The 14,383-nt window shown below is 55.8% G+C and overlaps 2 protein-coding genes across 2 annotated transcripts; both read left to right on the forward strand.

Annotated features, from left to right (window-relative positions):
- The first annotated feature begins 1,531 nt into the window (after positions 1-1,531).
- LOC109258963 (zinc finger protein 764-like) lies at positions 1,532-6,028 on the forward strand. The gene is made up of 3 exons (XM_053894381.1): positions 1,532-1,876; positions 2,029-2,142; positions 2,877-6,028. Exons 1-3 carry the CDS (start codon positions 1,681-1,683, stop codon positions 3,788-3,790), a joined length of 1,224 nt encoding a protein of 407 aa, XP_053750356.1. The 5' UTR covers positions 1,532-1,680; the 3' UTR covers positions 3,791-6,028.
- Positions 6,029-10,153: 4,125 nt separating this feature from the next.
- ZNF768 (zinc finger protein 768) lies at positions 10,154-13,412 on the forward strand. The gene is made up of 2 exons (XM_019436306.2): positions 10,154-11,028; positions 11,320-13,412. Exons 1-2 carry the CDS (start codon positions 10,941-10,943, stop codon positions 12,894-12,896), a joined length of 1,665 nt encoding a protein of 554 aa, XP_019291851.2. The 5' UTR covers positions 10,154-10,940; the 3' UTR covers positions 12,897-13,412.
- The last annotated feature ends 971 nt before the right edge of the window (positions 13,413-14,383 follow it).

Genomic DNA, 14,383 nt, shown 5'->3' on the forward strand with positions numbered 1-14,383 from the left:
GTGCCTGCAGCTAGTGTGGCCACTCCTTCTGCCATAGCTAGTACCTTTCATGCTCCCTGCTGACTCACACAGGCAAGCTGTTTTATTCCTGTCTCCAGTGTGGGAGGTACTTTAGTCAGAGAACCACCAGGAGACCCCGGCCTGGTGCCATGGACCTCAGGGGCTGACATGGGTGTGAATCCTGCCCTGGGTTCTTCCTCAGGAGCATCCAGACCCCTCTGTGGGTTTTCAGCACTCCCAGAGCTCTTCTAGGCCTGCGTGTGAGAGGCACCACCATGAGGAGTGGGCACTGACAGATGAGAAAACCCCATTAGTCTTATGGAAATCTGTTTTTCTTTCTTATGTCCTTCAGTGGTGTGAGAGGCTAGGAGGAACTACGGCTCAGTCGAGTCCCTGGGCAAATCTGCATGCTTACCTTTTCCAGGCTTTTTGTCTTTTCTTTTCCCCCTTTTCTGCTGTGATCAACTCTACTTGCCCAGCTCCTCCGATGTGGGGAGACATGTCCACCAGATACAAGGTGTTGGGCGCAAGGCTCAGGGAGGCCTCTGGAAGGAGGCAAGCAGAGAAAAGCTCCAGACTAGACCCCAGACCTGCTGAAGGGAAGTGCATTCCCATGAGGTGTGTGAAATGCTGTGATTTAGCTGACCAAAGGAAAATGATCAAGTCTTCTTAGGGAAGGGTATTTATGAAGGCAAGTAGGGACACAGAGTAAGCTGTCAATTAAATGTGTGGAGGGAGGGGGGTTCAAGGTAGAAATGATGGAGAGAGTTGGTGCCGTTTGCTGTGATAAAGACCCCAAGAGGAGCAGGCTGGAGGACCAAAGGGATGAGTTCAGTTGCAGCCGTGACTAGTCCAAGGTGCTAGTTAGTGGGACATTCACGCAGGGCAAGGGCGGCAGGAGGCTCTGTGATCAGGAGTTTATGAGCCAGGCTCGAGCTAGAGGTAAACAGACGTTCGAGAGGCCTCCTGCAGGGCAAGTGGGGGAGAGTAAGCTTGCAGAAAGCGGGTCCTTCTGACCTTTTACAGACCCTATCCTACTCTCCCCCAGCTGCCCCCACCATCTCCTGAAATAGAAGCTCCCAGAACATCAGGCTCGAACAAGCGTCCAGTAGAGAAGGTTCTCTTTTACCCCACTACATTTTTCTCCTTTCAACATTCGGAAAAGGCTGCTGTCATCCAGTGACGGGTGGAAACCCATTTAGGAACGTGGAATTCACAAAGGCAGAGCGGGCGGGGTCAGGCCGGACCTCCCGCCGCGCCCGTGCCTTCTGCAAACCCTGGCGGGGCTGAGACTGCGCCTCCCGGCGTGACGGGTGCGGGAACCGATGCGGGGCAGTGGTGGCCCGCCGCCCCTCCGTGGGCCGGGCGGAGCGGGCCGCCCTTACCGGCATTTGTAGCCGTCGCGGCCATTTTGGCTGAGGGCTCGAGGACAAAGCCACCTGGAGACCCCGGGGGAGGCGTCATCTGGGCACGGTTGCGTAGGAGCAACGTTCGCGCGGCGCGTTGCCGCCATTTCTTTCTGATGGTCTGTGTCCCTTCGGCTGGCAGCTCTTGGTCGTTGGCCAGCGGGGTGGGCCCTCGAGGGGCCGGCTGCCGCGCTCCCGGCCTTCCGGCCCGCACCCCGGCCCGGAGGCTGCTTCTGGCGCGGGAGGCTCCCCGGGCCCCGGCCCGGCACTTTCCATGGCGCCGCCTCCGGCCCCGCTCCCCGTGGGGGAACCGGACGCGGCCGGGCGCGAGCGGAGGAGGCCGGGCGCCGTGTGCTTCGCGGACGTGGCCGTGTACTTCTCCCCGGAGGAGTGGGGGTGTCTGCGGCCCGCGCAGCGGGCCCTGTACCGGGACGTGATGCGGGAGACCTACGGCCACCTGGGCGCGCTCGGTGAGGCCCCGCCTGCTCGCCTGGGCCACCTCCCCGCCCACCCCGCCCGGCCTCCGGGCCGGCTCGGGCAGTGGGAGGCCCTAGGTCCGGGAAGTCGGGACCGCAGGGGGAGGGCCTCCAGGCAGCGTGGGGTTTGCATTCTCCTCCCCCAGGGTTCCGAGGCACCAAGCCAGCCCTCATCTCCTGGGTGGAGGAAGAGGCCGACCTGTGGGGCCCGGATGCCCGGGATCCGGAGGTGGGAGAGTGTCTGACGACAGCAGACACAGGTGAAGTATTGGGTTCTGCGTCTCCTGGGACCTCCTCTGGGCCTGACCCATCCTGCTCCCCTGTGCCAACACCTACCCTGCTCCTCATTTTCTTCCCTGAATTGCTTTCCCAGCTGAGGTTACCATGCCGGCCTCTGCCTAGGCCTCTCCAGCGAATCTGTGCCCCTCACCACTTGTTGGTCCCTAAGCTCTTTTGAGCTTCACATCATCCCTCCTGCCATTTTCCTACCCTCCAGCTTCTCTGCCGCCTTGTGTTTCAGTTTTCTTTCTTTTGGTTATATTTTTGTGGCATCTCCATTCTCTTGGCTTCCACTGTTTTCTTTCTGCAGTTCATCCTTGCACCGTATCCTGTCCCTGTGTACTTGTCAATGCCAGCCACATTCATCCCTCTCTTGTACTGTTCCTGCTGCCTGGACAGCATCCTTAAACATTCACTCCTCCTCCGTGATCCAGCAAAAATGTCCTCCCCTCCCCCATTTCCCTAACTCTGAGGTAGAATGTACGGTGCCCTGTTCCTTCCTTTTTTGTCTCTGCGTCTTTTCTGTTCTCTGCAGCTCAGGAAAAGGTGTCACTCTGAGCTTCCCCGCCTGTACTGAGCCGAGTCCCAGAGGCAGCAGCGGTGGGTCCAGAAGGTGGCTCTGTATCTAAGAGGCTTCTCTGTCACCATTTGGGGTTTGGCTTTAAGACCAGGACAAGCCAGAGTCTGAGCTCTCTCTCCCCTTACCTCCCGGCAGATTCCAGAAACAAGGAAGAGAAAGGACAAAGAGAAGGGACTGAGGCACTAGAGAAGATCCTCTCTGCGGAAGCTCGGCCTGCTGGGCTGACAACTGTGAAACACCCTTCTGCTGGGCTCCCTTATGGCTTGGAGCAGCCATCCAAGGCACCTCGCCGGGGTCGCCCCCCACTCTGTGCCCATCCCCCTGTCCCGAGGGCAGACCAGCGTCATGGCTGCTACATGTGTGGGAAGAGTTTTGCCTGGCGCTCTACCCTGGTAGAGCACCTGTACACCCACACGGGTGAGAAGCCCTTCTGCTGCCCTGACTGCGGCAAGGGTTTTAGCCAGGCCTCCTCTCTGAGCAAGCACCGGGCCATCCACCGTGGGGAGCGGCCCCACCGCTGCCTGGACTGTGGCCGGGCCTTCACCCAGCGCTCTGCCCTCACCACTCACCTTCGGGTCCACACAGGCGAGAAGCCCTACCGCTGTGCCGACTGCGGCCGCTGCTTTAGCCAGAGCTCTGCCCTCTACCAGCACCAGCGGGTCCACAGTGGCGAGACTCCCTTCCCCTGCGCGGACTGTGGCCGTGCCTTTGCCCACGCGTCAGACCTTCGGCGCCACGTGCGCACCCATACGGGCGAGAAGCCCTACCCGTGCCCAGACTGTGGGCGCTGCTTCCGACAGAGCTCCGAAATGGCAGCCCATCGGCGTACCCACAGTGGTGAACGCCCCTACCCCTGTCCTCAGTGTGGCAGGTGCTTTGGCCAGAAGTCAGCCATGGCCAAGCACCAGTGGGTCCATAGGCCTGGTGCTGGAGGGCACAGGGGCCGGAGTGCCAGCGGGTTGCCTGTGCCCTTGGCCCCTGGCCAAGGGGAGCTGGACCCACCTGTGGGCTTCCAGCACTACCCGGAAATATTCCAGGAGTGTGGGTGATGGTGATGGTCTGTAAGATGGCAAGGCAAAGGGTGAAGGTCTAGGCATTGCCTGAGGCCCAGGCTTAGCTCAGGGGCTTGAACCTCTGTGGCAGCTCCAGGGAGGTCACAGAATTCTGGACAAGAGGTGGACCTGGGGGACGAGGACCATCTTATCTTAGGCCTTCACAAGCTTGATCTGTTGACACCTTGCTCCCAGATTCTAGAAGCCCCCTTTGCTGAGTTAGGGCTGAGGTAAGCACTTCCACAAGACATCCACTGTGGGGGAAGAAAAGACCCGTTTCTCAGCCTAGACGTGTCAAGAGGATTGAGGTAGAAGAGAACTTTATTCTACCCGTTGTCTTTTTACTGCAGGGCTTAAAAACTGATGGCCGTGTACTGAATCTGGCTCGCAGCAACATTTAAAACATTACTTTTGGCCCAACCAGCATTTTCAAGTGTCCCAAATTCTTGGTTAAGATTTAAAAGGATATTGCGCGCAAAAATTCAGGTTTCTGGGCTCTTTTGAAAAATCCAAAGATTTGGCAACTTGACCTGCGCTCCCACGAAACCTCAATTGGAGGAGCCTAGGAGCAGCTGTCCAGCACGCCCACCACTCCATGTCACCTCCTGACTAGCATCAGCTGGCACTTGTCATTACTTGTCCATGCCCCTGGGTAAAGCAGGCCCTCTTTATCTGGCATTTCCCCCTCATTTTACATGACCTCTTGGTTTCTTCTAGTCATTTGAGTTTGCAAACCGGTCCACAGCATTCATGTTCTCCTGAATCAGGGATTCAGGTAGCATGTATGTGAAAGGGTGGCAGGAGAGAAGTAAAAGCAGGCTTTATTTCAGATGTTTGCTGTATCACATTCTCTGATTTACAAAGTACTGTCTTGTCCATCAACTCATTTTGTCTTCATAACCACCTGAGGAAGGAACCATCTTGCTTGGAAAGGACAGTCCAGTCAGGAAGAGGCTGTCAGGATTGTATATTTTGCCCCAGACCGAGTGGTATCTCTGTCAGGCCACGGTATGACTCTCAGCTGACCGGCAGTTCCTGTGTTTGAAGAGGAAGGCTCTGAATGTGCCCTCCAGTCTTTCTCGGGCCACCCTGGGAGAGCCCTTTTGCTCAGGCTTTAAGCCACCCTCGAGCCAGCGAGGAGGGCCTCGTCATCTTTTTGAACTGGAAGGGATCTTGGCTTTTCCATCCTTTTTTCATCTGGGGACTCTGAGACTGGGGGAGGCCAAACAACCTGTCCAAGGTCACATACAGAGTGATATTCCAGGGTTCTTGGTCTACAGCTGTCTTGGCCACAGCACTCCTGAGTTCCTTGCCAGTGTCTCAGCCAAGGTTCTGGAGGCATCTGCTCACTCCCTATAATGGCTCTAAGCAATGACCTGGACTAGGGACAGAGGAACCCAGTATCGGTGAAGCCCAGGCACAAGATGACTGACAAAACACACATAGCAGAGCAAGGCAAGAGAGAAACCAGCCTAAGATGAGAGTTCCAGGGCAAACAGAAGCAAAGCTTGCCTCTTCTCCTTTTTAAGTACTGCCCATCACAAACAAAGGGGTCAGGCCAGGAACATGTGGGATTAGCAGCCAAGGGACCCGTGCTCATCTTTATTCCCAAGCTGTATCACCTGTGACTCCATTATCCACCTACTACCAGTTCCTCTGTGGTCAAGTCCAGCCTTGCCCAGGTGATGAAGCAGCCAGCCAGGAGTGGACCCGTTCCCGCCTCTGGCCAGGATGACCCTTCACCTTCGCCTCAAGGAGTAATACCAGGGTCTTGTGTCTTCTGCTAGCCTGTATGCACTTGCTTTCTTCACCCAACTCAGCCCCAGTCGTGTGTGGCCTACGTTAGGAAGAAACCAGATTTGTTGTAAAGGAAGAGGTAGAAAATTTGGTGAAAAGACACTGTTCAGGTGAAGTAATCAACCGACTTGATTCCAACTTAATCTTCAAATCGGACCTTACCAAGACCTGACTTACCCTAAATTTTACTGGGAGGATTGGCTTATGCGCCACCTTGTCACAAGGGGGACGTGAAGTGAAAAGAGCACCTTGGCAACAGGAGCTACATTTGTATCAGCTTTTAATTCCCTAGAGAAGCCAGTGTACAACCCTTCCCTTGCCTAAACCCTCAGAACTGCCTGGGGAAAGCCCAGCCTGCAACACCAGTTGTCAGCTCAGCTTCAAAGCCAGATCTGGACCCTGCCCGCAGCTTACCAATTAAAGGTACCATAATTACTACTTTCTCTGAGTGCTTTGAAGTTTGCAAGGCTTGCTTAGGGGCCCAAAACCAGACCCAGCTCCTCTGCTTCCTGCCTTTGTGACCCAACGTTCCACCATTTAATCTAATTAAAAAATTTTTTTTAAAAACATTTATTTATTTTTGAGAGACAGAGACAGCACAAGCAGGGGAGGAGCAGAGAGAGAGGGAGACACAGAATTTAAAGCAGGCTCCAGGCTCGGAGCTGTCAGCACAGAGCCTGACGCGGGGCTCGAATTCACGGACCGTGAGATCATGACCTGAGCTGAAGTCAGCTGTCTAACCAACTGAGCCACCCAGGCGCTCCTAATCAATTTTTTAGTGTAATGAAATAACTTATGGCTCAGCCTCACTCTGTTCTCAGCTCCTCATTTCTTGGCATGAATACCGCCACCAGGGATGGAGCTCCCTTTTCTCTCTGCTACCACAGGTCTTTGAGGCTCAGAGCCTGAACAATTTAAGCCAGGAAAACAGTTTTCCTAGGGCTTCCTGGTGCATCAGGAGAGATGCTTGTCTGCACTGGACAAAATGAGCCCCATCCACGTAGCTAGAGTGAAAGGTTGAGGTCATGACCACGTGACCCATTCCTAGCTTGTCCAAGGCATGTAAAATAAGGACAAGTATTGACTTGAGCTTTTAAAGACCCCTAAACAGTTTTGAATGTTTTTTTTTTTAAATATATGAAATTTACTGTCAAATTGGTTTCCATACAACACCCAGTGCTCATCCCAAAAGGTGCCCTCCTCAATACCCATCACCCACCCTGCCCTCCCTCCCACCCCCCATCAACCCTCAGTTTGTTCTCAGTTTTTAACAGTCTCTTATGCTTTGGCTCTCTCCTACTCTAACCTCTTTTTTTTTTTTTTTCCCCTTCCCCTCCCCCATGGGTTTCTGTTATGTTTCTCAGGATCCACATAAGAGTGAAACCATATGGTATCTGTCTTTCTCTATATGGCTTATTTCACTTAGCATCACACTCTCCAGTTCCATCCATGTTGCTACAAAAGGCCATATTTCATTTTTTCTCATTGCCACGTAGTATTCCATTGTGTATATAAACCACAATTTCTTTATCCATTCATCAGTTGATGGACATTTAGGCTCTTTCCATAATTTGGCTATTGTTGAGAGTGCCGCTATAAACATTGGGGTACAGGTGCCCCTATGCATCAGTACTCCTGTATCCCTTGGATAAATTCCTAGCAGTGCTATTGCTGGGTCATAGGGTAGGTCTATTTTTAATTTTCTGAGGAACCTCCACACTGCTTTCCAGAGCGGCTGCACCAATTTGCATTCCCACCAACAGTGCAAGAGGGTTCCTGTTTCTCCACATCCTCTCCAGCATCTATAGTCTCCTGATTTCTTCATTTTGGCCACTCTGACTGGCGTGAGGTGGTATCTGAGTGTGGTTTTGATTTGTATTTCCCTGATAAGGAGCGACGTTGAACATCTTTTCATGTGCCTAAACAGTTTTGAATGTTTATGTGCATCTTTCTAGGAACAGGATGTGCAAAGATGTTTACAAGCCAAAGAAGCAAAAACCTGCTCTAGGGCAGTTTTTTTTTTTTTTTTAATGTTTATTTATTTTTTGAGAGAGATGGGAGTGCAAGTGGGGGAGGGTAAAGAGGTGGGGAGACAGAATCCAAAGCAGGCTCCAGGCTCTGAGCTATCAGCACACAGTCTAACACAGGGCTTGAATTTGTGAACTGTGAGATCATGACCTGAGCCAAAGTTGGACGCTTAACTTAGCCATCCAGGCGCCTCTATGCCAGAATTTTTTCAAAATAAGGCCTTTCTGCCACAGAATCCCATGCAGTAACTTTAAAATGTAGCTAGCTTCCTGGGTTCTGTCTCTGGCCTATTGAATCAGAATCTCCTGGGATGGAATCTTATGCCTGGTAATGATGCGCTGAGCAAAACATTACTTTCTAGCTGCTCTTAATTTTGCAAAATGTGTCAGGTCAGAGGATGACCTAGCCATACACAAAGACTCCCATTTTCTTTGTTTGTCCCAAAGGGGCCTGTGCCATGGCTGAGCTTTTCCTGGGGACCTGAAATCTTGAAAATACAGGGGCATCTCTTGTAGCATCTGACAGAAGGCCTCTTAGAGGGCTTGTCTGTTGCATGCAGGGAAATGACAGTTCACGCAGAAGCCCCCTCACACTGAGAAACTTTGCTCGGGTGTTGGCTAAGTTGGCTGGACCATAAGCCTTGGCCGCACAGTCAATAGCTCTGCCCCAGTGCTGCTGCACACCAGGGATGATGCTGTGGACAAGGTGCCCACCCCTCCCCACCCCCCCCCCCAATTCAGGACACACACACAGCTCTTCCTCACCAGGGCACAGTGATAGAATAAGGTCAGTGGACTCCTGCCTTGGATTAGTTGGTGCTGGGTCAAGTTGGAACCTGCATCAGAGGATTCCCTGTGCTTAGAGCCTCTCACTGCTATGGCTGGTTGCTTCTCAAAGGTCCATTGCGTGGATAGGACTGGTACTGGAGGAGCCTACCAGGAAGTCGGCCACTCTTTCACTCTAGGCACTAGTAAGACTGAATTTCCATGGGGAAATGCTATGGTGCCAGAGGAGCCTGAAGCTCTGGCCTGACTCCTGCTACACGTGGGGCTTGTGGAGAGTATAGGCGATGGGACCACTTCAGAGCTGTGGCTGGAGGCCTCGCCACACACTTTGCAGGGAACAGCTGCTCTCCTGTGTAAATTTTCTGGTGGGTAAGCAGCTTGGCGGTCAGAGAAAAAGCGTCTAATGAAGGAGACTTGTTCTCATTTGTGTGAGTGCGTGAGTACTGTATTCTGCCCACGTGGACCATCTAGTGCTGGGCGGTGTGAGCCATCCTTGCCAAAGGCTTTAGGATAGGTGTGGAGGTGGAAGCTGTTCCTCTGGAGGGGAAACTACTCCTGCTTTATTTCTAGGAAGATAATTGTGATTCTGCTTGTAAGCCTGCTTTCTCTAGGCTTTTACCGCTTGGAATTCTCCAGATTCTTGTTCTCATCTCTTTCAGGAGAATAGAAGATGCCATCTTTCCTCCTAACCACTTTCTTCCCTTCATTTGTCTGAGAAGGCAACAAGAAAACACAATCATGGCTCCTGATCATGCATACAGGGAGAATTTGGCTCATCAACTGTCAAGAACACTACCAAAATAGTTTCAGCAGCAAGGGTGAGAGAAAAAAAAAAAAGGGACAAGCATTGGATCCTATGAAGTTGTCTTTCCAGAGTCACTTTTTCCTTGATTCAGAGCTGCACGTAGGGCAGTGTTCCTCAGGTTCCCTTCCTCTACAAGCTTCTATCCCAAGTCAGACAGGACTGGAGAGTTCTTAGCTCCCTTAAAGGCCAGATGGTTCTCTCCTTCTCCTGAACTCCATCACCCTCACGTGGAAGTAACTCCCATAGGATCCCTGTCTCCCTGTGAGAAAATCCAGGAACTAGGGACTACGGATCCCACTTCAGGGAAGGTGGAAGGGAGAAGCAGGTGATAGAAAAGAAAGCCGCCTCCTTTCTGCGGGAGGATCCGCCAACTGGCCCTTTCAGCACCAGAAACGTGTGGGAGAAAGGAAAGTGCTGGGAAAGGAAGTATGCGGGAGACCGGGGTAGGAAGGTTGTGTGTCTCCAGGTCCCTGGCTTTCTTCAAAAAGGCGAGACGGAATGAAAGGTAAATAGGGGCGGGAAAAGTTCTGAAAGCATACGCCCGACTCTAAGGCAGACGCCAAGCGCCTCCCACTCAGCCCGCTGGCGCTTCTGGCCGCGGGGGTAGGTGGAGCCAGCCTGCGCCCCCTCCACCCAATCAGAAAGGTGCCTCGCGTTCCCTGGCGACCATTAGTGCCTAGCAGTTGGTGTAGAGGGAGGAGGCGGGACGATCGAGCTCTACCGGCCAATCGCTGTAGTCCCTGGGAGGTAGAGGCCGTGTCTCTGGAAACCGGAGGCGGGGCTGTTTCCCTGGCAACGATCCTAGCCCTCCCGGAGGGGGTAGGGTGGAGATTAGGAGGAACCGAGAGGGGAGGGGGCCAGGAGGAGTCGGGGTGGGCGCGCCGATGTGGAGAAGTAGAGTTCGGGTTTGGGGGTGGGAGGGAGGTCCCAGACTCAGGAGCACAACACGGGGAGTCCGTCCAGGTTCCCGAGGCGCGGCCGGAGCTGACCCTAAGGCCCGAGAGGGGAGGGGAGCTAGACACCGCCCCCGCTGGCGCCGGGAAGCGTCGCTCCTTCTCGCTGACCTTGGTCTCGCTTGTCGCCTCGCCCTTGGCCACAGGCACTGACGGACGCAGGGCTCTGGAGACGGATAGATAGGCTCCTGGATGGACGGAGACCTAGGGGACAGCACACAAAGTGCCCCAGCCTTTCCCGCCGGCTCCAGGGCGCCCCGTCATCCCCCACCTCAACCACGGGGCCATCCAGCCCAGGGTTAATGCCAACGAGTTTCCACCTCCAGCCGCTCCTAGAGAGGCCGTGGCGCTAGCCAGCGGGGGAAACTGGCCGCGGACGGACACTTCCTGTGCGGGAGGGGGAGGGGGTCGGACAGCCGCAGCCCAGCCGGGGCTGGGGGGCCAGACGGCGGGGTCGCGGGCGGGGAGCGACGTTCGGGGGCGGCAGGGCGAGTCGTGAAGACCCTCATCTCCGAGGCCACGACGCTCGGGGGCCTTTGAGGGCCCCAGGGCAAGGCGAGACCTTGTGGGTGGGGGCGGGGCCGCGGGTAGGGGAGGGGCCCGGCCGGCCGGAGAGGCCCAGGGTCAAGACGTCCGGCCTCAGGGGCCCGGGCTGGGCAGCCGGGTCCCCTGGGCGGCGCTGAACAGGCGGGCGGCGAGGGCCCGGGTCTCAGGGCACTCAGGCCTGGTCGCAGGATCGTCCGCCATCGCCGCCGCCGCAGCACTGGGAGCCGGCGGGGATGGAACGGGAGGCGTCGCCGTGGGGCCTCGAGCCCGGGGATGTGCAAAGTCCTGATGAACTGGGGAGCCCTGAAGGGTCCCTCAAAGGTGAGGGAGGGAACGCCTCTCCGGGGAGCGTGCCTGGGAGCGGGAGAGGGGGCTGTGGGCCGTGGGAGGGGTAGAGAGCCGTGGGCTTGGACACTTGGGACTTGGAAGAGGCGGGGGCGGGGACTGGATGTCCTGGGTCGGCTAAGGGGGAGGTGGGAATTTCAGCACTTGCTCAAGGGCCAGCGACCCTGCTGGAGGAGGAGGGAGAGGTTTGTGACAACTAGTGTTGGGACCAAATGACCTTCCAGGCCCCACGCAATATGGGTTTTCTGTAATTCTCTGATCCTGCAGGCAACGTGAGTGAGAATGAGGAAGAAGAAATGTCTCAACAAGAAGGCACTGGGGACTATGAGGTCGAAGAGATACCCTTTGGGCTTGAGCCCCAGAGCCCTGGGTTTGAGCCACAGAGCCCCGAGTTTGAGCCCCAAAGCCCCAGGTTTGAGCCTGAAAGCCCAGGTTTTGAGTCCCGAAGCCCTGGGTGTGTGCCCCCAAGCCCTGAATTTGCACCCAGAAGCCCTGAATCAGATTCTCAGAGCCCTGAGTTTGAGCCCCAAAGCCCTAGGTATGAGCCCCAAAGCCCTGGGTATGAACCCAAGAGCCCTGGATATGAACCCCGGAGCCCTGGGTATGAACCCAAGAGCCCTGGATATGAACCCCAGAGTCCTGGATATGCACCCCAGAGCCCAGGATATGAGCCCCAGAATCCTGAGTTCAAAACCCAGAGCCCTGAATTTGAAGCTCAAAGTTCCAAATTTCAGGAAGGTGCAGAGATGCTTCTGAATCCGGAGGAAAAGAATCCCTTGAGCATCCCCTTGGGAGTCCATCCCTTGGACTCCTTCACCCAGGGGTTTGGGGAGCAGCCCACAGGGGCCCTGCCCCTAGGGCCACCTTTTGAGATGCCCACAGGGGCCCTACTGGCTACACCCCAGTTTGAGATGCTCCAGAATCCCCTGGCCCTAACCGGGACCCTTCGGGGGCCAGGCCGGCGGGGTGGCCGGGCCAGGGGTGGGCAGGGCCCTCGGCCTAACATCTGTGGTATCTGTGGGAAGAGCTTTGGGCGGGGCTCCACCCTGATCCAGCACCAGCGCATCCATACGGGTGAGAAGCCCTATAAATGTGAGGTCTGTAGCAAGGCCTTCTCCCAGAGCTCTGACCTCATCAAACACCAGCGCACCCACACGGGCGAGCGGCCCTACAAGTGTCCCCGTTGCGGCAAGGCCTTCGCTGACAGCTCTTACCTGCTTCGCCACCAGCGCACCCACTCTGGTCAGAAGCCCTACAAGTGCCCGCACTGTGGCAAGGCCTTCGGTGACAGCTCCTACCTCCTGCGGCACCAGCGCACCCACAGCCACGAGCGGCCCTACAGCTGCCCCGAGTGCGGCAAGTGCTACAGCCAGAACTCTTCCCTGCGCAGTCACCAGAGGGTGCACACTGGGCAGAGGCCCTTCAGCTGTGGCATCTGTGGCAAGAGCTTCTCGCAGCGCTCGGCACTTATCCCCCACGCCCGCAGCCACGCGCGTGAGAAGCCCTTCAAGTGCCCCGAGTGCGGCAAGCGCTTCGGCCAGAGCTCTGTGCTGGCCATCCATGCCCGCACCCACCTTCCAGGCCGCACCTACAGCTGCCCCGACTGCGGCAAGACCTTCAACCGCTCCTCCACGCTGATTCAACACCAGCGCTCCCACACGGGCGAGCGGCCCTACAGGTGCGCCGTGTGCGGCAAGGGCTTCTGCCGCTCTTCCACGCTGCTGCAGCATCACCGGGTCCACAGCGGGGAGCGGCCCTACAAGTGCGATGACTGTGGAAAGGCCTTCTCGCAGAGCTCCGACCTCATCCGCCACCAGCGGACCCACGCAGCTGGCCGCCGCTGACCTGGGACCCCTCCGGGGGCGGGGAGGCAGTGGGCTGACGAGAAGGGGACAGGAAGCTAGAGAAACCTTTAGAAGGAATAGTGGAAAAGCTGGAGGAGGTTGGAGGAGTGGAGGGCCAGGGTGGAGGAAGTCACGAGCCCTGGAGACTTATGGGAAACGGGCTATGGAGAGGGGTTGGAGAGTGGCCAAGCAGGCGGTGGGAGGCTCTGGGAGAGATCCAGAAAAGAGGTCAGCAGAGATCTGGCCTCGGCGGCAGCATGCCCCTTGGTGGGTGCCTGGCTTGGCGAAGTGCTAGGCAGGGAGGGGGGAGGGGGGAGGGTTACTTAGAGCGGGGTAGCTTAGATTGGTAGCTACTGAGACCCTCGTTGAGTCAGGAAGGGGTGAGGGTAAGTGGGGTGGGGAGTGGGACCCTGGGGTGGGGCCTGGGCCTCGGTGCAAACCCCAGCCTCCCTTGTCTTCCTCAGGCTTTGGAGCCCCTGAATTTGAGTTCAATAAAAACCTTTATGTGGTAAAAGAGACTTGTCCTTAAAATGTGTGTATGGACAGTGGCCTGGGCAGTGGGAGACACTCGGTGGCAACTATACAGTGAAAGCCATAGGGCCTTGTTTGGGAAGTGCTTTTATGTTCCACGTGTCACGAGAATCTTATAATCCGATGCTCCGGAGACATGACCTTCCCATATCTTCCCAGGTTCATGTCTCATACTTTGAATCCTGCACACGGAGGGCGCTCAGTGTGGGAGGTGCGAGAAAGCCTTCAACTTTGTGGGATATCCGTCTTACCAAACAGAGGGGCTGGTCTGTCCTTGGACCAGAGAACAGACCCCGTTCTCGTATCCAGGCCTAGAGCCTGGGTTCCATCTCCATCGCTCTCTCCTCTCCCCAGCGGGAACCTCTAACCCTCACTTAGGGCGGACCCTGAGTCACCAGAACTGCAGGGAGTGTGTGCAGTTCCGACCCCACCTGTAGGGGGCACGTGTGGGACCAAGCGTGAGGATTGGACAAGTCTAGCCTTTAAAACCCACCCACCTGGGGCACCTGGCTGGCTCAGTCAGTTAAGGGTCTGACTCTTGATTTGGCTCAGTTCGTGATCTCTCGGTTTGTGAGATAGAGTGTCGGGCTCTGAGCTGACAGTGTGGAGCCTGCTTGCGATTCTCTCCCTCTTTCTCACTCTGCCACTCCCCTGCCCTCTCTCTCTCTCAAAATAAATAAACTGAAAAAAAAAAGACCCACTCCCCAAGCTGTGCCTGATTTGCTACAGCTCTGCCTGTTTGGGGGAACCCCTAGACCTATTGGGATCACCTTGCTCCCACCCCACCTTTAGCCTACTTTTCTTTCGTAAGCCTCAGCCCTCCTAACACTTGGCTCTTAGGAAAGGACGAGGAGTTGGTGCTGTGGGTGAGCCTGGGAGCTCCTGGGGCGTAGCCTGCCTTTACCTTAGTTGAGTAGGACTCATTCTTTTTTCATTCTTTTTTCACGGATGAGGAA

The sequence above is a fragment of the Panthera pardus genome, unplaced genomic scaffold, assembly GCF_024362965.1.
Source record: "Panthera pardus isolate Hobbes unplaced genomic scaffold, ASM2436296v1 HiC_scaffold_5, whole genome shotgun sequence".
Taxonomy (NCBI): Eukaryota; Metazoa; Chordata; class Mammalia; order Carnivora; family Felidae; genus Panthera; species Panthera pardus.